Source organism: Eublepharis macularius, chromosome 4, assembly GCF_028583425.1.
Source record: "Eublepharis macularius isolate TG4126 chromosome 4, MPM_Emac_v1.0, whole genome shotgun sequence".
NCBI lineage: Eukaryota > Metazoa > Chordata > Lepidosauria > Squamata > Eublepharidae > Eublepharis > Eublepharis macularius.
In genome coordinates this window covers 158,659,939-158,682,304 of record NC_072793.1, presented here as the reverse complement: position 1 = coordinate 158,682,304, position 22,366 = coordinate 158,659,939, and the positions used below count along the sequence as shown (strand labels likewise).

Here is a 22,366-nt window from a genome sequence, read left to right as displayed (position 1 = left end):
GAAAGCTTTCTTAGATCTGAAGAACAGGCAGGGAAGAAAACTGCCAACCCAAAGAGAAAGCTTTTAAAAAATTGTAGGATTGGTATATTTATCTGGGGGCAGCTGGAGGAAATGGCAGTATCTGTCAGAATAGGGAAGGAAGAAAAAAGAGCTATTGTTAAGAAAATTGAAGAATTTTGCCAACAAGCAACTTCTTTTGATTTGATGTATTGTCGAAGGCTTTCACGGCCGGAGAACGATGGTTGTTGTGGGTTTTCCGGGCTGTATTGCCGTGGTCTTGGCATTGTAGTTCCTGACGTTTCGCCAGCAGCTGTGGCTGGCATCTTCAGAGGTGTAGCACCAAAAGACAGAGATCTCTCAGTGTCACAGTGTGGAAAAGATGTAGGTCATTTGTATCTACTCAGGAGGGGTGGGGTTGAGCTGAGTCATCCTGTAAGAGTTTCCCAGGGTGTGGAATGCTAATGGCGGGAGGCTTCCCGCCATTAGCATTCCACACCCTGGGAAACTCTTACAGGATGACTCAGCTCAACCCCACCCCTCCTGAGTAGATACAAATGACCTACATCTTTTCCACACTGTGACACTGAGAGATCTCTGTCTTTTGGTGCTACACCTCTGAAGATGCCAGCCACAGCTGCTGGCGAAACGTCAGGAACTACAATGCCAAGACCACGGCAATACAGCCCGGAAAACCCACAACAACCATTCTTTTGATTTCTACAGCAGAGGCATCCTTAGAGCCCCTGCCTTTATACCAAAACCACCCAATGTGGCTAATTGTCAGAAAGAATCAACAGAAGGGTCTAGGGATGTGTGCACTCAAAAAAGATTTGGACCAATCTGGAAAAACCTGAAACAATCCAGAATAACCCAAATTCCAAAGCTTGAAAGCAACACTTTTTCTTGCTCTTTGCAAATGGCAAGAAAAGTGTTGCTTTCAAACTTCCCACCCGCTGCCTTTTTTACCTGATGGGAGGGGAGAGGAAGGGGTTGTAATGAGTCACTATGACCCCTGCTCCGCCTCCCATTGGGTAAAAACAGGTAGGAACTCAAAGCAGCACTTTTCTTGCCATTTGCAAATGGCAAGAAAAGTGCTGCGCCAAAGAAGCGGATGGCTCTTTTTATCATATGTGGTGAACGTACAAAAAAGTAAAAAAATTTGGAAAGACATACATGCTGAGATGCAAAAAATCTTAAAACTAGATTTTGCCTTAAAACCCCAGTTACATCATTCTAAGCCTTTTGACATCTATGAATTTAGAAACTGTTAACTCTGTTTAGGATTGCACTGTCAAATCATTAACTCAGCATGCCATGGTATTGTAAGAGGTAAAGTCCATGTATGGAATTATTAGGGAAAGTATCAAAAACAAATCAGCCATTATATAAATCTATGATGTGACCACATTTTATAAGTGGCCTACTATGAAAAAAACAATGAATTGGAAGGACAGTATGATATCTGAGGATAAGTTTCTTTTTATGATTTCCAGAACCTTGTCCCCAGAGCTTTTTTTCAGCGGGAACACAGAGGAATGGAGTTCTGGCACCTCTTGAAAATACTCAGCAATAGTCTGTGAAAATAATATTATTTCAAAGAATTTTGTGTCTCTTCCTCATTTCCCTCTTGAGAGTTCCACCACCTCTTTTCCCAGGAAAAAAAACCCTGCTTGTTCCTATGCAAAATTACCCCTTTAACTTTAAAACATTATCATTTAAAAATTAGCAAGTTAAAATTAATGCCCTGGGATAGATATCATATATTAGTGGCTTAATGCAGTTACAAATAAACCGTTATGAACTTGATGTCTTTAATTTTAAGAGGCTAATAACCTGCAGTGGGTGATGATAATATAAATACAGGAACTGACACCTCAGCAAAGAAGCTGGTCAAAACAGTATTTTAAACGTAAATGTTGATTTTTTCCCCCTTCTGAAAACCTCACTTTAGTTTTGTTAAATGCAAATTAAAAGCTTTTACTAGTTCTCCTTATTTTTCCAGTCTGAGAAAACAGAATGACATATAGACGGTAGTTGAAGAAAATGAAATCCCATAGCTAGCTAGTTCTTTTTCTGCTTCCTATTTCTCAGAATTCAGAAAGTTCTGACCTGCTTCATAACTGTGAACTATCACTTTCTTTAACATATTCCATTGTTTTTGTTCTATAAAATGAACCTCGTAAGCCTGTCTCATTCTTTTCAGATTTTATACCCTTGCACACCCAACGCATTACCTCATCCTCATTCTTCTATTATTCTCAGATTAGACTTGTTCAGGCAATGCATTAGGAATATAAACACACCCTGTTTATATTATACTATCAATTATTGTGTACTCATTTCTATTTTATCTGTGCATTGCTGAAGGTTGCTATATTGTCTGTAGCAAAAATAAAGATGATCTTAAAGCGTAAAGTATTTCACAAGCATTAGGTGAGGCAGGTCCAATTCTACAAAAGGTTATGTTAAAATAAAAACTTGTTAGTTTTTGAAGTGCCAGAAAACCCTCGTACACCATTTCCATTTTTTTTAATGAAACTTTTGAAGAATGTTTTTCTTAACACTGAGCCACTCTGTGCATTCAGAAAAGGTTTATACTGCTGCAGGCAATCATTAAGGGATTTCATGCTGATCTGAGCTCAGAGACCGACAAGGTTTTCAGGATATAAGATTCGAGAATCAAAGCTCCCAAGGGCTTTGTCTCTCAAAAGCTTATACCCTGAAAACCTTGTTGGTCTTTAAAGTGCCACTGAACTCAAATTCTGCTGTACTATTGAAGAGCAACAGTAACCTCCTACTGGTAGAGAGAATCCTCCCCATTCTACGCCTAAAGCTTAGAGACGTTCCTGTTCCTCCCCTAACAGTTCAGCTGAAGCAAATGAGAAGCAGCTGGTTCTTTCAGTGCTTGCAGAGATATCCAGGAATTTTGGCGTCTTATCTGCTGGGTCTCTTTGCTGAACAGGTAAACAAAATGGGGCCTTGTAGTGGTTGGGTGGGTGTTCTTCTTATCCTAAAGAAGAACAGAGAGAAAATTCAAGGGGAAAGAAGCAGAAGAGGCATGTGTGGAGGATAGCTCTGTTGCCTTGCTGGGCCCATCTGGTCCAGAATTTATGTAGACTGCTAGATGTCTCTGAGAAGCTCAAAAGCAGGTACCTTTACCAGCAGTTCTGGTGAGCTCAAAAGCAAGGGCAATGTTTTGAGTCAATTTGATTGGTCCTAATAAAAAGTATTGCACAAGTTTCGTTTCTGTTTTTGAAAGCTTCATGCAGTTTATTTGCTTTTGCCTTGCAATGGGTTACTCTATAAAGCTACTCCATAAATGTAGCATTATTTGGGAATTATTTGCCCCTTCATGAAGTATGATGTATACTGGAAGGTGGATGGAGGAGACACTGCGTATCTGTTCTGATAGGGCAGAATGTACCAAGTTGCTGATGTTGTTTTAGCCTGTTGTAGCTTATTTGTTTGGAGTTATATAGTTCCTGTTAATTTTATTAAGTTCCCTTGTTCTTTGGGGTGTGTGTGGGGGGGGGCTGTTTTCCTCTGTTGTTGGGATTTATTTACAGAAGTTTGGTTGGTGTATTTTGCTAGATTCTGTTTTCTGTTGATATAGAAGTTTGGTTTGGTCATCTGTTCAGTTGTTGGCTGTTCTTCTGAGGGAGGGGAGTGTTTGTTGGGGTGCTTGGTTGTTTGTTAAATTAACTGAGTGGTGTTTGGATGTACTTTTTGGGTATCCTGAGAGAATTATGAACTTTTAAAAAGCGTTTTAAGATAGGCTAGTTGTAGATTTTCTCCATATGGAATAATGGAGATTGGAGGTAGTTGGGGGCACTTTCTTTGGGGGGGCATAAAATGGCCTCCTGTGGTCCAATCTTCATGAAACTTGGGGGGAGTCATTGGAGAACAAGTAGGTCCACTGCAAATTTGGTGGATTGTCTTGCAAAATGCCTCCCCCAGATCCCTGGATAGCCTCCATAGTTTTCCCCATAGAGAATAATAGAGGTTGGAAGTGACTGCAGGCACCTCCTGGGGGGGGGCCTAAAATGTCTCCTCATGGTCCAATTTTCATGAAACTTGGGGGGGGGTGTTAGAGGACAGGGAAGAGTAGGTCTCCTGAAAATGCGGTGAAGTTTTGACCAAAAATGACCTCCCCCCCCAACTCAGTCTACATTCCAGTCCAAAAAAAGGGGATGCCAAAGTCTGCATCAGCTATCAGACTATCGTGTTAATTACTCATGCAAGCAACGTGATGCTCAGAACTCTACAGCAAAGACTCTTACTATATATATAGAACAAGAAATGACAGATGTTCAAGCTGGATTCAGAAAAGGGAGAGGCACCAGAGATCACATTACAAATTTATGATGGCTAATGGAACATACCAGGGAATTTCAGAAGAAAATCAGCCTGTGTTTTATAGATTACAGCAAAGCCTTTGACTGTGTGGATCATGGAAAGCTATTGAGAGTGTTAAAAGAAATGGGGGTGCCAGAATATCTGATTGTTTTGATGTGCAACTTGTACTCTGGACAAGCGTACTGGCAGGACAGAATATGGGGAAACAGAATGGTTTCCAATTGCCAAAGGTGTCAGACAGGGATGCATATTATCTCCCTACCTGTTCAACCTCTATGCAGAGCACATCATAAGGAAAGCTGGATTAGATCTAGAAGCAGGTGGAGTGAACTGGTGGAAAGAACATTAACAATTTGAGATATGCAGATGACACCACATTACTAACAGAAAATAGTGAAGACTTGAAACAACTACTGATGAAAGTGAAAGGAGAAAGCACCAAAACAGGATTACAGCTGAACATCAAGAAGGCAAAAGTAATAACTACTGAGGAATTACATGATTTTAAAATTGACAATGAGGACATTGTTCAAGATTTTCTGTACCTTGGCTCAATCGCCCACCAAAAGAGAGACTGCAATGAAGAAATCAGAAGAAGATTGAGACTTGGAAGAGCAGCGGTAAGGGAGCTAGAAAAGATTCTTAAAAATAAAGATGTCTCTCTGGGGACCAAGATCAAGATAATCCAAACTATGATATTCCCCATTACTATGTATGGATGCAAAAGTTGGACAGTGAAGAAAGCTGACAAGATGAAAATTGATTCATTTGAAATGTGGTGCTGGAGAAGAGTTTTGTGGATACCATGGAAGGCCAAAAAGACAAGTAAGTGGGTTCTACATCAAATCAAACCCGAATTCTCCCTAGAAGCTAATATGACAATACTGAGGCTATCATACAAGATTCTCTGGAAAAGTCAATAATGCCAGGAAAAGTGGAAGGCAGTAGAAAAAGAGGGAAACTAAAATGAGATGGCTTGACTCAAGAAAAGAAGTCACACCTACCAGTTTGCAGGATCTGAGCAAGTCTGTTAATGATAGGATATTTTGGAGGTCTTTCGTTCATAAGGTTGAGTTTCCCTTTGGAAAAAATGGTCAAATTTTATCATATATGAACTGTATCACCGAACCAAACTGGAGAATGACTTGGGTATTCCCTGAATTTTTCCAGTTCGGTTTTAGCAAAATGAATTAACTGAATTTTTTTTGTGCACACTGCTAGGTAGGCATAGTGATATAATTTCCAATAATGTAGCTTTTTCTAACAGAATAGCAAGAAAGCTCAGTAAAACAGTACATTTAAGATTGTACATGGAAGGTATAGGAAATATACATTATAAAGGCCTGAAAAGAACAAATTATTTCCATTGTGAACCTTCTCTCCACAGGGACTTTTGAGACATTGAACAGAGACTTCAAATTCTGTGAAGAAGGAACAGATGTTTTTGTGGCCATTCTCTTTTGTTTAACTTTAAACATACTTACCACAATTATTTTAAATCACAACAGTGGAAGATGCATAACATTGAGTCTGGCTGGACAAGGAATCAGAGAAAAACACACCATTAAGTGGTATTTATACTGTTTTCTCTGATCATATCACATGACCAAACTGTACTTTGGGCTGTAATCCACTTACCTGCTTTGAAGAAAAAAGGTTTCTGGAGCCTTCTGTGAACAGAGAAAAGATGACTGCAGTTCAAAGTGAGAAAGCAGAGATGCATCGTCTTGCCAATTCCCATATAAAAGAGAATGGGGAAAGTAACGGAAGCATCAGGATGTACCCAAGCACGCACAAAATATACAATTTGAAACTTTGTGCTCCAGATGGTAAGTAAAGCATAGGCAGGACTTCTATTTCCACCTGCCATCAGAGAAATTAACAATTTGTGACTAGGCCTAGAAATGCCAATAATGGGAAACATATTTGGGGGTTATGATTTTTACTTGATCAATTCAGTTGGGAAACAATTTTTAGCAATTGTATAAGAAATCCTTCCTGTCAAATTGCAGATAGTTACAGGAAAGTGTCTGTGTTCTATAGCCAATTACATTTCTAGGATGCGGGGCAGGATGTTGTTTGTCAATGCAAAAAAGGCAGAACGGTAGTGAGACAGAGTGGACATGGAGGCATGCATCTGTCAATCCAAGCATTTGTTACTTGTGTTAATTACAAATAGTCACAGTAATGCACACAACAATAAAAATATATGGAAGACTAACAAGCAGTAAACAAAATTTGTTAAATTAGTTATTAAAATATTGACACCTTACTTTTCTTGAGTGCTTTCAGTAGCATATATTTCTGCGTGTCCCTTTCTTTCTGTCTCTCACACAGCTCAGTATAGCAGCAAAGAATTGCTCACAGTAAAGTAAACTATAGAATAGGAAACTGTAATCTCATATGGGCAGAGAAATGGTACCACTCTACTAGCTTATATACCCGCAGTCTGAGACAGTGTAATGGATTTGCAGAGCTATAATTTCAGTTTTCTGTGGCAGGAACATACGTTAACTCTTTTGGTTGGATAAAGCACCTATCATTTAAAGCACTCACATCTAAAAATTTTCATTATTTTTAGCAATTATACATATTATCTTAATGAGAATCAATGAAATTACCTTTTCACTTAAGTATTTCATTAGTATCTGGCTATACATTAGGGATGCATATGGTCTCAATCCTGTGAAGTAGACTAGGTTGAGAGAGTGTAACTAGTCCCAGGTCACCCAGTAAGCTCACTGGGGCTGTAGTCCTAAGGACACTTCCCTGGGAGGAAGCTTCTCTGAATAACATGAGACTTACTTCCAGGTAACTTGCTTTGGATTGCTCCCTAGGATTTGAATTTGGGTCTTTCCAAACTAAATCCTGCATGGTGAGCACTGTATTTCCCTGGCCTGTCCAGAGATGAGTAATTCAGTAAGTTGCAGGGAATTTAACATAGGAATCACTGCTTGTGTTGTGTGTGCTCAGCTTACTTTTCCAGCTTCAAAAACTAGCCGAAGCTCTTTAAGCAATGGCAGCACTGAATTAGAAGAATTCCAGATGTTACCAACGTGATGTGGGAAATATCCACAACTAAATAGCTAAAAGCCATGTATGATTTGGGTTTGTGTAGCCATATAAACAGGATGCTTGTGGAAACATCATGAGAGGGCTGCTTTCCCAGGAACATCAGGCTGGCTGTGGGAATCAGGATGCTGAATTAGCCCTGTTAAAGGGTTAGCCAAACAATGTCAACTACCATTGTCCTAGTACAATGACATTTTGTTTTGCTTTCCTGCAGTAGATTGGTAGGTTCGAGTACGATATAAAGCCATGCTTTCTTTTTGTGACTTTAGATGCAGAGGAGTTAGCCGTGTTAGTCTGTGGTAGCAAAATCAAAAAGAGTCCAGTAGCACCTTTAAGACTAACCAATTTTATTGTAGCATAAGCTTTCGAGATCAAGTTCTCTTCGTCAGATGCATGATACAGAGACTGGTCAAATATAGAAGAGGAGGGAGGAGAAGGGGAGGGGAGAGAAGAGGCAATTAGGGGGGGATGGTGCAACCAAAACATCCCTTTGCTAGTATATGTAAACATCTCCTTTTGGTGTGTGGATCAGTTGGCTTCAAAGGAGTTTCCCTGTTAGTTTGTAGCAGCAAACTATCCCTGGATCCGGCTGTATTAGCAAACTATCGTCCAGTCTCCAACCTTCGTTTTGTGGTGAAGGTTGTTGAGAGTGTGGTGGCGCAACAACTTCCCCAGCACCTGGAGGAAGATGTCTACCTGGATCCGTATCAGTCGGGCTTCAGGCCTGGGCACAGTACGTAAACGGCATTGGTCGGATTGGTTGATGATCTCTGGAGGGCTTGGGACAGGGGTTGCTCCTCTGTCCAGGTCCTATTAGACCTCTCAGCGGCTTTTGACACCATTGACCATGGTATCATGCTGCGGCGGTTGGAGGGATTGGGAGTGGGGGGCACTGTGTTGCGATGGTTCTCCTCCTTCCTCTCCGACCGCTCGCAGTTTGTGCTGATAGGGGGGCAGAGGTCGACCCGGAGGCACCTCACTTGTGGGGTGCCACAGGGGTCGGTCCTCTCGCCCCTTCTGTTTAACATCTATGGAAGCCGCTGGGTGAGATCATCCGTGGTTTTGGGGTAAAGTACCATCAGTATGCTGATGATACTCAATTGTACATCTCTACCCTGGATCACCCCAATGATGCCCTTAATGTGATGTCCCGGTGCCTGGAGGCCGTGCGGATCTGGATGGGGAAAAGCAGGCTCAGACTCAACTCTTCCAAGACTGAGTGGTTGTGGTTTCTGGCGCCCCGTTATAGCCAGCTGGTTCCATCGCTGACTATCGGGGGTGAGATTTTGGCCCCCACAGAGAGGGTTCGCAACTTGGGTGTCCTCCTGGATGCACGGCTGTTGTTAGAAGATCATGTGTCGGCCGTGGCCAGAGGGGCTTTTTATCAGGTTCACCTGGTTCACCAGTTGCGTCCTTTTCTGGATCGGGACGCCTTGCGCACAGTCACCCATGCCCTCATTTCCTCCCGTCTGGACTACTGTAACGCTCTCTATATGGGGCTCCCCTTGAGGACCTCCCGGAGGCTGCAATTAGTGCAGAATGCGGCCGCGCGGGTGATTATGGAAGCGACACGGCGCGCCCATGTAACACCTCTCCTGTGCGAGCTACACTGGCTTCCGGTGGTCTTCCGGGTGCGCTTCAAGGTGCTGGTTACCAAATTCAGAGCGTTCCATGGCTTAGAGCCTAGGTATTTACGAGACCGCCTGCTGCTACCGATAGCCTCCCACAGGCTGGTACGCTTCCACAGAGAGGGCCTCCTCAGGGTGCTGTCGGTCAAACAATGTCGGCTGGTGACCCCCAGGGGGAAAGCCTTCTCTGTCGTGGCACCTGCCCTCTGGAATGAGTTGCCCCCAGAGATACGTATGGTCCCTGACCTACACACCTTTCGCCGTGCCCTTAAGACGTTATTATTCCAACAAGTGGGGCTGGCCTAAATGTGTTTTAATTGAATTGTCCTGTTTTGAGTTAAATTATTTAATATGTTTATATTTTATATTCTTACTGTTTTATATTTGTATGTTTTATCTTTGCTGTACACTGCCCTGAGTCCTTCGGGAGATGGGCAGTATAAAAATTCAATTAAAGTAAAGTAAAGTAAAGTCAGAAATCCTGTCCTACCAGAAAAGGAGGTAGAGCTGTCAGGAGTATCATACTTTGGACAAATTGTTTGATGTAGCTTCTTTCAGTTACTTGAAAGTCCAGCATAGAACTATACTGAAACCTGGGAAGCATTAACACTTATTTCTCTCTGCAGGCTTACAAGTTTGCATCAATCGCAGGACAGTTTTTTACATTGCATTTGGGAGTCTGATGCTTAATCTTGTTCTGGCCATTCTCATCCTCAGGTTATCAGGTATGGGAAGAGTAGCCCTGGCCCCATTATGCTGTTTTCTGTCAATTTAGTTACAAACAGGTTTAATTATATTACAGGAAGCAGTGACTATAGACCAGCCTGCTGTTTCAGACATCTTAGAGTCAAGCTACAAGTGACGAATTACACTTGTATGCAGGGCTTTTTTTCTGGGAAAAGAGGTGGTGGAACTCAGTGGGTTGCCCTCAGAGAAAATGGTCACATGGCTGGTCCCCCCCGCCCGATCTCTAGACAGAGGAGAGTTTAGATTGCTTGGCGGCACGGAGGTCAATCTAAACTCCCCTCTGTCTGGAGATCAGGGGCGGGGCCATCAACCATGTGACCATTTTCAAGAGGTTCCAGAACTCCGTTCCCCCGCGTTCCCCCTGAAAAAAAGCCCTGCTTGAATGGCAAGTGAACAGACTCACGTGTATTCCTCCCTCTTCACTTGCCATTCACTTGTGCTCCACTTGACCACATAGTGATCAAGTGGAGCGCAAGTGAACAGGGAGGAATACATGTGACATGAGTCTGTTCACTTGCCATTCAAGTGTAATTCGTCCCTTGTAGCTTGGCTCTTAGTCACTTCCCCAGAGGTCACTTATCTGTCTTATTTGTGCTCACTTTGTTAGCCCAGGAACTCAGGCATCTTTTTTATAAAGTAACATAGGCTAATGAAGCCACATGGAAGATCTTGTGTGGCGTGGATATTTGGTTGCATTTGTGTAGGTGGTGCACTGGAATCAGCAGCAGGCTTTTTTACCCCTCTTTTTTGTGAGGAAAGGGTTAACATGAAAGCCCGACAGCTTCCTTGGTTGCCTGTTACCTGGGTGGGTGTCAGTTGGGTGGCCATTTGCCATTCCCAGAGCAGCCCAAGTTTCCTAGGAGCAGCTTCTCTGCCCTCACATTGCAAGTGGACAATGGTAAGCTAGTTGGTGATACAGGGAGGCTTTTCCACCAGTTGAGTGCCATACAGCAGGCTTGGATAGCAGCCAGGTCTCTGATGGGGAGCTGGGGGAGAGAACGGTTGGCTTTTTTTTCACAGATTCCAGATGCCTCCGATTTCAAAGCGGAAGCAGGCAGTTTAGCTTTCGTTTCTTTTGTGTCTTTTCTGAGAACGGGATTTCCCACTCTTTCCTGTGCCGGGTAAAAGACACTGAAGAAACAGAAGCCAAACTGCCTGCTTCTGCTTTGAAATCGGCAGTGTCTGGAATCTGTGAGAAAAAAATGCCAGCATTCAGTAAGTAGCCCGTCTCTTTAACAGCATGTGGAAACAACCAACATCAGGACTGAAACCAGAATTTGCCAAGATAAGCCAGGATCCAATCATTGTGAGCAGACCAAATCCCAGTTTCACTAATAAGCCACAGCTAAAATACACCATGGTTTTGTGTTATATTTGAACTGTACCTTAGTCTTAATTTAGCATAATTTGTACCTGAACTATAAAAAGTGCTTTAAAAATTGACCTTAAAAAGCAATATGTAGCAGCTGAACCTTGTGGAAACTTTAGTTAAAACTGTCGACCACAAAAAACTCAATCTGACTAGATCAGAACTAAGATCACATTTCCCCTTCCTTAACGGCTCTCCCCCACACCACATCCCCTCAACGGTAACAATATTCTCAGAACTACGAGAACTATTTGTGGTTTACAGAGCCCTGCAGTCACGGAAGGTCACCACCAGTAAAAAAAAATGCACAGTGAAACTTCCCAAAAGTTCTGCTGCTCATGGACATACGCCTCTGTGCATGATCTGCAGAGCAGCTCCTTCCTTGCTGTAAAGCATTTCAACGTCCAGAGGCTGATACATTATTCCATAGCAGAAGTGGCATTCTAGCTACCGATTTTTCAAGTTTCCTTGCAAAATCTGAAATTCTGATTTGATAAGGTGCAAATTGAATGCATCCAATTGCAGGTAAAATTTCAGTAACTATAGCAGGATCATTACAGCAACTCACTTTCATTTCCAGTAAGGAGAAGGGAGCCCTCTCCAGCTCTTCCTACTTGCCCAGCCGTCTCCTGTCCAAGCGGTTGGGTTGGATACCAAGAGAAATGCTACTATTTTGCTGTGGCTGAAGGGAACTGGGCATTTAGCAAGACGAATTGTTCATCTCTCAATGCTTCTTTGGCTGGGGTTGATTCCCAAGAAGAGATGGTGAGTATTCATTTCTTTAAGAGTACAGTGATACAGAGCCAGAGATGGAAGCCTCAAGTTTCTGCACATCATTCCTAAGTACCTGGGAAGAGGGGGGTTGTTTTGCTTCAGTAGCCCATGTTATGATTCTAATCATTGTATGTAATTTTGGGTTTCAAAGCTGAAATCCAGAACCTCTTCGTTTGCCTTTATTGTGATAGTACCATGCTGCCCAGACCCCATTGATATTTAGCCTCTCTGAAACTGATGCTCACCTGGAACAGTTGCCTCCCTCCAAGCTGTGCAGGCTGGCTGGAATGCATGTTTTTCAGCGTATGTGCTGATAGTGGGAGCAGTGATGCAAAAACATGCCCAGTTCTCATTCTAGCAGAGCATATGTTTAAAATTCAAGCACCTGCAAGGGAAGTATAGCGTCTTCAGTTTCAGAAATCTTTGTTCTCAAAACAAGTTCCCTTCTTTTTATAGAGCGAAACCTAACTGCTTAAATTAGAGATGCTTTTTCACAACGAAGTGCTAAGTTTTATGATGGCGACCCCTGCTGGTGGTTCAGCATCCCGGTCCCTGTAGGGACCTGCTAAATAATTCCAGAAGGTTCATAAACAGGCTATGAAAGGAACAGCAACCCTCTCCTGTTTTTTGTTTCTTAGCATAATTGCCTCCAAATTTGAAAATCCCATTTAGCTTTACAAAATTATACATGCAACTTATCAAGAATTTGATAAATCAAGAATTTCAGGAGAAAGCAAGTAAAGGGGCACCACAGTATCAAGGGCATGATGTTTCTCTTAGGAACGCAAGGCAATAACCATCAGTTATGTGACAACAATGTCTGGCCATCTCTCTCAGTGACATTTGTTACTGTAAAGATGGTCTCAATTATGGGAAGAGAAGGTCATTCTGTAATGCTTGGTTCAGTTCCAAGAGGAATTTGTTATGCAATAGATTTGTCTGGAGGAAAGGTATTCTGTCTTTGGTTAAAGTCTGATGCCTCTGTACACGATATAAGTGGTCAAAGGAAATTCTGTCACAGAGCGGACTACATGTACATAAAAGTCTTCCTTGTCTATTTTTTGTTAACAAATAGCCAAGTTAATGTTAACAAAACATTCTATCCCCGACAATAGCCCTGCAGAGAAGATTAGCACATCAAGTGCCAATCCATATGCAAAAGAACCTCCTCAGGATACAGTGAAGCCTCCCGCCATTAGCATTCCACACCCTGGGAAACTCTTACAGGATGACTCAGCTCAACCCCACCCCTCCTGAGTAGATACAAATGACCTACATCTTTTCCACACTGTGACACTGAGAGATCTCTGTCTTTTGGTGCTACACCTCTGAAGACGCCAGCCACAGCTGCTGGCGAAACGTCAGGAACTACAATGCCAAGACCACGGCAATACAGCCCGGAAAACCCACAACAACCATCGTTCTCCGGCCGTGAAAGCCTTCGACAATACAAACAGCCAAGTGCTAGGTCAGAGGATCAGGAAATGGGGAGGAGGTGCTTAAAGCTTCTCTTGGCTGCTTTTCTGCTCAGAAACTCTCGACCTACTTGGGAAAGATATTAATATCTGTATTTCTACACGTTTGGGTGGAAAGTCAGGTTGTGGGTGTGCTTGGAATCTGGTTTTGAGCAGAATTAAGGAGACGGAAAGAATTAGGTACCCCCTGCCTCTGATCATGTTTATGACCTCCCACATATCTGTTTATTTTTATGTATGTGGAAACTCTATGTAATGTGTAGTTCGGCTTCTAATCAGACAAATAACTGCTGCATAATTTTTGTACAGCATGGGATGCAGTGAAATTCCTTTACACGATGTCCTACCTGAGCAGGATCATGTGGAGAAAATAAGTGACTGCCTCACATATGTGTACCACCACAAAATCTGATTCAGTTTACGAAACTACCTGCCCTGCCCAGCTTTAAAACCAAACTTCTGATCATGACTTTTATGAGCTATTACATTCGCTAAAATGCCTCCTTAATGGGGAAACAAGCCTATTTGGACTTATTTCTTCATCAAGTTTTCCAGACCCAGGAGCGGGGGGAGGCAGGTCTTGAAAAGTCGTCATAAAAATAACGGATAATTTTTATTTTCCAGCTTGAAATTGTTCTGTATCTTTCTGCCTTGATAAGGCATTAGTCTTATAGATGATCTATATGAGCTTTATTCAGGGCTTTTTTTCAGCTGGAACATGGTGGAACGGAGTTCCAGAACCTCTTGAAAATGGTCACATGGCTGGTGGCCCCGCCCCCTGATCTCACTGAGTTCCACCACCTCTTTTCCCAGAAAAAAATCCCTGGCTTTATTTAATTTCTGTACAGAATCAAATAGAAGCCACTCAAAGTGGGATGGATAATGCATACATGCTTTTCTGTTTCAGGATTTTATGATGCGCTACAAAGGTAATGCAGACCACTGGATTGGTCTTCAAAGGAACCAAAGTCAGCCCTGGAAATGGATCAATGGTACCATTTTCAATGGTTGGTGAGTTTCTCTTCTTTATGTTTCAAGCAGGCTGAGCCCAGAAACCAGAAGTTCTGCTACATTATTCAGCAGTACTGGCCATGGAATATTTGAGGCCGTTCAGAATGTTTCTGAGGATATCTCGTCATTCTGTATACTTAATGCATTTTTAAAAGAGGAGAAAAATTGGAGTGCAATCTTATAAAGTACATGTTGGCATATGAACCTGGAGAACTGAACAGAGGGCAAAAACTGTTGTGTATTGATTGACCCAAGCTTTAATAAAAGTTAGGCTCCTCCAACTCTGATTCTCATTGGATGTTTCAGTTGGCTGCAGCCAATGGCCCTCTCTAAATAAAGGCCAATCATCTTCATGTAAATGTTATATTGTGTATAGTTCATGCAAATGATGATATTCTAGGGTGCTTGTTGTTATTGGTTGATGGTTAATACAGGGGCAGGGTTTATCTTACTATATAATTGAGTAAGCGTATTTCAGACAACTCACTTTATACCCTGGTGCACCACCAGAGGGTGCTGCCATGGTGGGAAGCCTAGGCAAGGCATCATGTCCCTCCAGAAAATGTGCCATGGTGGGAAAACCAGTCCGGGAGCAGGATGGGAGCAGGTGGCAATGCCCGCCTCCTGCCTTCATCCAGCTGGTATTAGGAGCAGAGCAGGTGGCAATGCTTACCCCCCCCCCCTTAACACTGCTGGTATTAGAAGAGGAACAAGTGGCAGTATTGGGAGTGGAGCAGGTGTCAATGCTCTCCCTCTTCCTTAACCCAGTTGGTATTAGGAATGGAGCACGTGGCAATACCCTCTCCCCACCTTAACCCAGCTGATATTCGGAGTGGAGCAGGTGGCAATGCCTAATCCCCACGTTAATCCAACTGGTATCAGCAGCGGAGGAGGTGGCAATGCCCACCCCCTCTTTGAACCTGTTGGGATCACAAGCAGAGCAGCTGGCAATGCCCCTCACCTTAACCTAGCTGGTATTAGGAGTGGAGCAGGTGGCAATGCCCACCCCCGCCTTAACCCAGCAGGTATTAGGAGCAGAACAGATGGCAATGTCCATCACTGCCTTAACCAAGCTGGTATTAGGAGTGGAGCAGAGTAGGTAGCAATGCCACCCCCTCCTTCATCAGCTGGAATCAGTGGTGGAGGAGGAGCAAATGCCTGTCTGCCCTCCCCTTTCTAAAGCCCGTTGTATTTTTTCCTACAATGGGCTTTGTTGCTAGTGTGTATATATTGGGGTCCATTCTGGCTTGCAACAAAGCATGTTGTTTGAGCTGAAATCACTCTGGGCTGAAATTACTATGAGCTCCAGTCTCAGTATTTAATAAAATCATTAAGAGATCAGTAAGTGGAACTCATTCAGCCCACCTCAAAGGTCCAGTATTGGCTAAAAGTTAGTAACTAGGTGATAAGATTTTTGTCTGTACCCACAGAGCACTTTCCAGATTGTCTTGACAGTTTTCTTTGAAGTTTAAATCAAATGCCATGTTAAACAGTTTTTCACACACTCAATAGCTACTCTCACAGCAGATACTCCTACTGCTTTGTATGCTATAAAATGGTGATCCCCAATGCAGTGCCCAGTGATGCATTTCCAGATGCCACCTGCTTCTACTCCAAAGCATCTTTTCTTCAAAGCAAAGGGACAATCCTGGCTTTCCTTCACCCCACTGTAACAGGAATTGCTTAAGAACATCCCAGATCTTTGGTTGCACACATTATGAAATAGCTTCCTCCATCATAGAAGGATGTTTGGCTTTGGAATCCTGACTTTTACTAATTGCATCCCTGGGCAACCATTCTGTGATTGGTCCTACCTCCCATGGCAGCCATTTTGTGGTGATGCCCATTGTATCTTCTCAAAAATGCCCACAAGATTGGGGACTCCTGCTATAGGACCATAATCACATGAAGGCAGCCAGTTAGAGCCAGAGATGCTCTGAGACATGTGTGATTGCCAGATGAGCTTATCTTGACTGAACACTTTGCTTACATACAAGTCAAGCCTTCTCCTTCAATCACCTCAATTATGCCTTTAGACACATGACTCGGCTGCCTCGTCGAGCAGCTTTGTGCCTGTACATAGCTGCTTGTGCTTCAGGGCCAGGCCCTCCCCTGATGCCACCTCCCAATGCTGGTGTTCATAGACTTGCTGCCTCTCGATATGGATGCTCCCTTCAGCCACCATGACTAGTAGTCATAGATGGACCTCTCTTCCATGAATCTGTCTAATCCCCTCTTAAAGTCATCTGTGACCATGTCCGTATCTCCACTTGCAGTGAATTACTTGTTGAGTAAAGACTTGTTTAGCATTGCTTTTCAGTGTTCAAACTTTCCATAACAGAACTAGTCATTTACATGTGAGTTTGTCAGCTATGAGTAGCAGTCAGACATTCAACAAACTGTTCCCTCATGTTCAAACAGTTGGAACATGTTCACTTATGCTAAATGCACACTTTCATATTGCTTTCTTGCACATTTCCCCCAGTTTCTACCACCTCCCACTTGCAATCTATTACACTGTTAAAAGTAAAAAGCAAAAATAAATTCAGTGTTCTTACATACAGCTGTGAGGTGTCTCTTATATCTGTGTTCTTTTATATCAAAGTCAATCACATTCTTATTGTTAAATGTAGTTCAACTAATAGATGTCCTGCAGTGTAATAGGCATAGAACTCAAACTGCACGTTCTCAGGACATCTGTTAGTAGAACTACCTTTAACAATAAGAATGTGGTTGACTTTGAGATTCCTGAACATAGAGCCAAAACTTAACATATAGGCTCTTGCCTACAAAAGTTAGTGCCAAAAGAAGTTTCTTAAGGTATGGAGAAAAGAAAAAAATGCATATCTCATATCTACCATGTCTAGTTTCACTCAATGAAAACTAGGTTTTATTTATAAAAATATATAAGGTGAAAAACAGCCAGTTCCATTCTTAAGGCTCTTCAATACCACATTTCTTGATTAAGTCAATTAGGCCGTCTAACTTATAGGTACTTAGTGCAAAATACAATTGAAAGGGAATGGCCCCCTTTTTAAAAAGTATGAGGCATATTACCATTTATTAATATCATTCCCCTTGAGACCTGTGCAGAACTACTCATCACATATATGTGTCTTTTATACAAGAGGATAGTTTACCCCTTCTGAAACACACAACCAACCTTGTAAACCAGGCAATAGAAGGAGCAATGTAGAGTCAGATACCCTAAAGAATGTTAAAGATCCATGATAAATCACAATAGGAAACGATTTCTATCCATGGAACAAACTTCCTCACCTCCCCCCTCCCACTGAAATGCTGCTCTTGGGGAGAGAAGGGACTCCCAGGAATAGCATGATGGGGGAATTGGAGATCTGCTGCTGAGGAAGGGTGAAACTTGCCCTCTGTTCCCTTAGCAGAATTTTACAACCCCATTTTCTTACATTTCAGGTTTCCAATTCGTGGAGGAGGGAGCTGTGCATATGTGAACCAGCAAGGTATTGCCAGCTCCAGCTGCTCAAGGGAGGAACCTTGGATCTGCAGTAAAGCAGTTGGGAGGTGACAAAGAGTATTACGTGCAACTGATAAGCTTCTGATCCATATGAAACATGCTCGTGAAGGTATTCATAATGCTCTGCTTTGCCTTTGTATTGCCTAAACACCCTTCACTGCCTTCTTCAAGGAAGAGTGCAGTAGTCTTACTATGTATTTCTAATGTTGTATAAATATTGGTTGAGCAGAACAGTAAACAAACAGACGTGTTTATTCACATAGATGTCCATCATGTCCCCCTTGAATCTTAAAATCTCAGTCAAACCCAAAATTGTTGCCATTCCATTCTCCTTGCACAGGCTGTCCAAACTCAGAAAATACTAATTCAGATCCACCCCAGCAGCTAGCTATGATAGGAAGTCCACATACTTGAAAAATAGGGCAGTAGCAAAGGACATCATGCTAAAGTTTAAAGGGAGAACTAGTTTGCAGAACCAAATAGCACAATTCACAATGTTATTAAATGCTGAACTAAGAGCATGGGAAATCCAGGGTGGATGGTTAGGGTCGCCAGCCCCAACTGGTAACCTGCAGGGAGGAACTAGTGGGTGGGGACAGGCAGACCAATGTTGCACCAGTAAGTAATGGCATTTCTGGTGCAAAACCAACAGTGACATCCCACTAGGGCAATGCTCTAGGATTTGCTCCAACTCTGTAGTTTTGTGCTAGATGTGACATTTGCATGTCAGCACTGTATCAACACACATGCCATTCCTGCCACACATACCCCCCACCACTGGCCTGCAAACTGCCCATGAGGAGCAAGGGTAAGTTCCAGAAGTCTCACACTATAGCGGGAGAGCTGGTTCTCTATGGATGGGTGGTTTTTAAGGGCTTTTTGTGTGGGAAGCTAGACATTCTGGGACATGGGGAAACCAGCAATATTCCTTGCGTTCTGGAAGAGAAAATAGCTTCCAAATATCAAACTACTAACATTTTGGGACTACTCAAGGATTCTCACAGTGGCTTTTGAAAGAGCTGTTGCCCCCCAAAAATGTCACAGAATAAGAATGGATAATTTATTCTGCATCAGAAAACATAACAGGGCAATAATTCATGTTTCAGTGTGTGTCCGTCCGTGTGCACGTACATGATATATAAAATCCATGTATGCAGTGATGATTCAATTACACATTCTTATTTTTTTCGAAAAGTTTACTGATTGAATTATAGGAAACTACTATATACTCATCACTCGGAGTGTCCATTTTGTACCTGAATCCAGCATTCAGTCACTTTGCCATCTTACACTTAATATAAAATGAGCCTTATGTTGAGGGTACAAATGGGTTTTGCAGATGGCAGCACAGCATTCAGAGTTACACTAGGCAGTGTTGGGGGTTACACTATCGGGTTACTCCCCCATCTTGGTTGGAAATAAAAGGTTTGGGGAGAAGGGAGCTAGCACAGTGGGTATATGCCCGTGTGCAGCAGTCATCTCATGAAGCACTTGAAAATGTCCATCGAGCATTGCTGGATTTGGATGATTGCAAAGAAATGCTAGTTGTTTCAGAATGAGCACCAGGTGTCAGTTTCCACGTGTACATGGAATCAAACATCCCCAATAAGGTGTTTATGATTGAGGAATCTGGAATGGTTGTCCACAGGCTGGCACTCCAGAAAGCGATGCTGACATAAAAGTGACTGAGGAAAAATGCCTCTCTCGCCACTCAGCCCTGGTCCCTTGCCCCATGCAAAAAACAAGCTAGGTAACCAGCCGAGACAGCTGGGTATAAATATGTGTTACTGACTTTTCCTTTCCTTCTCCGTAGATGAGATGGACCATTTTCAGAGCCCCCTTGTGGTGAAGAGGAAAAGGGAAGAGGAAAAGGGCTGGGGTCAGGAAAGCCGGTGAACGTGAAATAAGTTTAAGCCGTTGTTATTACTCACATGGTATGGAAGCTGAGGCTGGAAGCTTAACTTAGAACATCAGACATACATTGAATCAACTCTTCTTTTTAAACCAATGCTTTTCATTTTGGAACTTGGAAACCTAACTAACTGATTTACATGAACTTACTGTATCGGCGGGACGAGGCTGGCGTCTGCATGAATCATGGCTTTATAATAGTTAAAGGACTGCACAATAAAAACAATGCAATAGGAAGAGTATACCTACAACAAACACTACAGTAAGATAGTGTTGTAATCTGGCAGTTCCAGTGATTCCAAACTGTAATATGATAAAGCAAAATTACAGTTTTACTTAATGTATATACATTGGAATATATTATAGTAACATCACAAAAGTTGAATGATACCACTTCACATCCCTATAATTATATACACAATCTTATATATGGTGAAGCTTTCATTTTTTTACATTTTTCTCTGGTTTAATCTTATTACATTACAACAACCAGTTTTCTATAAAATTATCTTTGGCGAACTGTTTACTTTCTTGGTCTGTATACTGTTAGCCCACCTCCCCACACACCCACCCCCCACTCACATTAAAAACCCTACATCTTAAACACTTTATATTATGAATCCAGAACCCTTTTCTGGGTAGTTTTCTTATTTCCCTTGTTGCTGTTGTCAAACTTTTGATATGCTATTTAGATTTTACCTTGTTCATAAAATATCCCTGAAGAGGAATTTTACCTTTTACCACCTCCTCCATAGTTATAAAAATGTCATACCAAAGAAATAGTGAATATTATAGCTTACTCTTTTAAGTTGTCTCCAATGACTTACTTGCTGGGTAAATTACCGCATAGAATAAAGAACCATGTGGTTTTAGTAAAACACTTAACATTTGCAGCTAGAATGGTATTGGCACAAGTGTGAAAACAGCCCAAAATCCCAGTGAAATGACAATGGGCAACGTCAGTTTACAATGATAAAAAACAAAATACCAACACATAAATATACAAGAGGGAACTGACAAAATTCATGAGAGGAGGGATTTGGCTGGCTGGCTTCCCTACCCCTTCCCCACCACTATAGCTTCCTGCTTGTCTACCTCCCTCTCTGTGGCTCTGACTGCTCAGCTGTATGTCCATTGCCACTCTACTTCCCCACCCAGCCATTTGGCTCACTCATCCCCTGAGCCTGCAATGGAGGTATGTAGTTAAGTGGTAGGTGGAAGATAGGAGGGTTAGAAGAGCCCCCCCCCCAGTTTTCCATGCCAAGCCATGTACCTCTAGTGCCTCTACCTCAGATGGAGGTGGTTGGGTGGCAGGTGTGGGAGGTGGGTGGGTTGGAGAAAGAGGTTTCAGGTTCTCTTCCCAATGTACCTACAGCATTCATTTTGGGGTCTCCCCCTCTTTTTTAATGGATTGAGATTTTTCTGCAAACCTGAGGGTCGCTTCTCTCAGTGTGGCCCCAGTCTGCAGATGGGGTTATGTTGATTATTTGATATATTGGTGAGTATTTGGAAAGCTTGGACTTTTGATACATTTGTATCCTTTACAAAATATCAGAGCCAGTATAACCCATTTTATGGAGCAAAGGAGGAGGAGATAATGGAATGTATTTTACTATTGATGCATATGTTTGTATTTTGGTGATTTCTTATTCTTATATACGGCAAGCTTGATATGTTTTCAGGTAAAATTGTAAGACTAATGATTCTAGTTCATATGACTTGAAGAGGTGCACAAATGTTCTAGACATTTTCCATGTATTCTTTTTTATAATAACCAATAAATGTTTTTAATAAACTTCACATGAAAATAATCACTGGGCATTGCCACCACAAAAAGGAAAGATCAAGCCAGTTTGGTTCTTACACCTCTAACAATCGTTCAAAGCTGTCAGTGTCATTTTACCAACTCTCTCTGAGGTATAATACCATCTGTACATTATTTTGAGTGCATTTCCCCCAATACCAATATTTAACAATGACTTCAGCATATTCATTTACAATCTAACCCATCTGTCAGCTCGGTCAACAAATCTGTTCCAGATCTTGTCTTAAAAACACAAGTTCTTTTTTCTCCCTGTTTCTGCGTACATCTGGGCAACGAGGCCACAGCCTGTTTGGTTAGCTGACCTAAGAATTATACATTCAGACTTGGATGGAAAATATCTGTCTGGTGTGGCTCTTAATATGCAAATAGATACTGAACAGAAGCTGACCCTCCTCTTTGTTTTAATGCAGAGAAAGGCAAGATTGTGTGTTCTTTTATCTAAAATCATGCAGCCTTATAAATCACATGTTTCTCCACAGCTTGAAATTACTATGATCATATACATCTGCAAACTCCATATTCCAAATCATGGGCATGCATAGGAAAGCTGAGCTGTCCATTTTTCCCATGAGAGTGTTAAGGCTGGCAATGTAAGATTCTCTTTCAGATCTAGACAAATGTTGTTGTTGTTGTTGTTGTTATTGGTGGTGGTGGTAATAGTAGTAGTAGTAGTAGTAGTAGTAGTTTTTCTTACTGAGACCCAAG

At 42.2% G+C, this 22,366-nt stretch overlaps 1 protein-coding gene across 1 annotated transcript; it reads left to right on the top strand.

The window, feature by feature from the left end:
* The first annotated feature begins 2,755 nt into the window (after positions 1-2,755).
* Positions 2,756-21,636, top strand: LOC129329076 (C-type lectin domain family 2 member B-like). The gene is made up of 7 exons (XM_054978489.1): positions 2,756-2,962; positions 5,744-6,185; positions 9,683-9,781; positions 11,753-11,937; positions 14,329-14,432; positions 17,865-18,034; positions 19,739-21,636. Exons 2-6 carry the CDS (start codon positions 6,044-6,046, stop codon positions 17,974-17,976), a joined length of 642 nt encoding a protein of 213 aa, XP_054834464.1. The 5' UTR covers positions 2,756-2,962; positions 5,744-6,043; the 3' UTR covers positions 17,977-18,034; positions 19,739-21,636.
* The last annotated feature ends 730 nt before the right edge of the window (positions 21,637-22,366 follow it).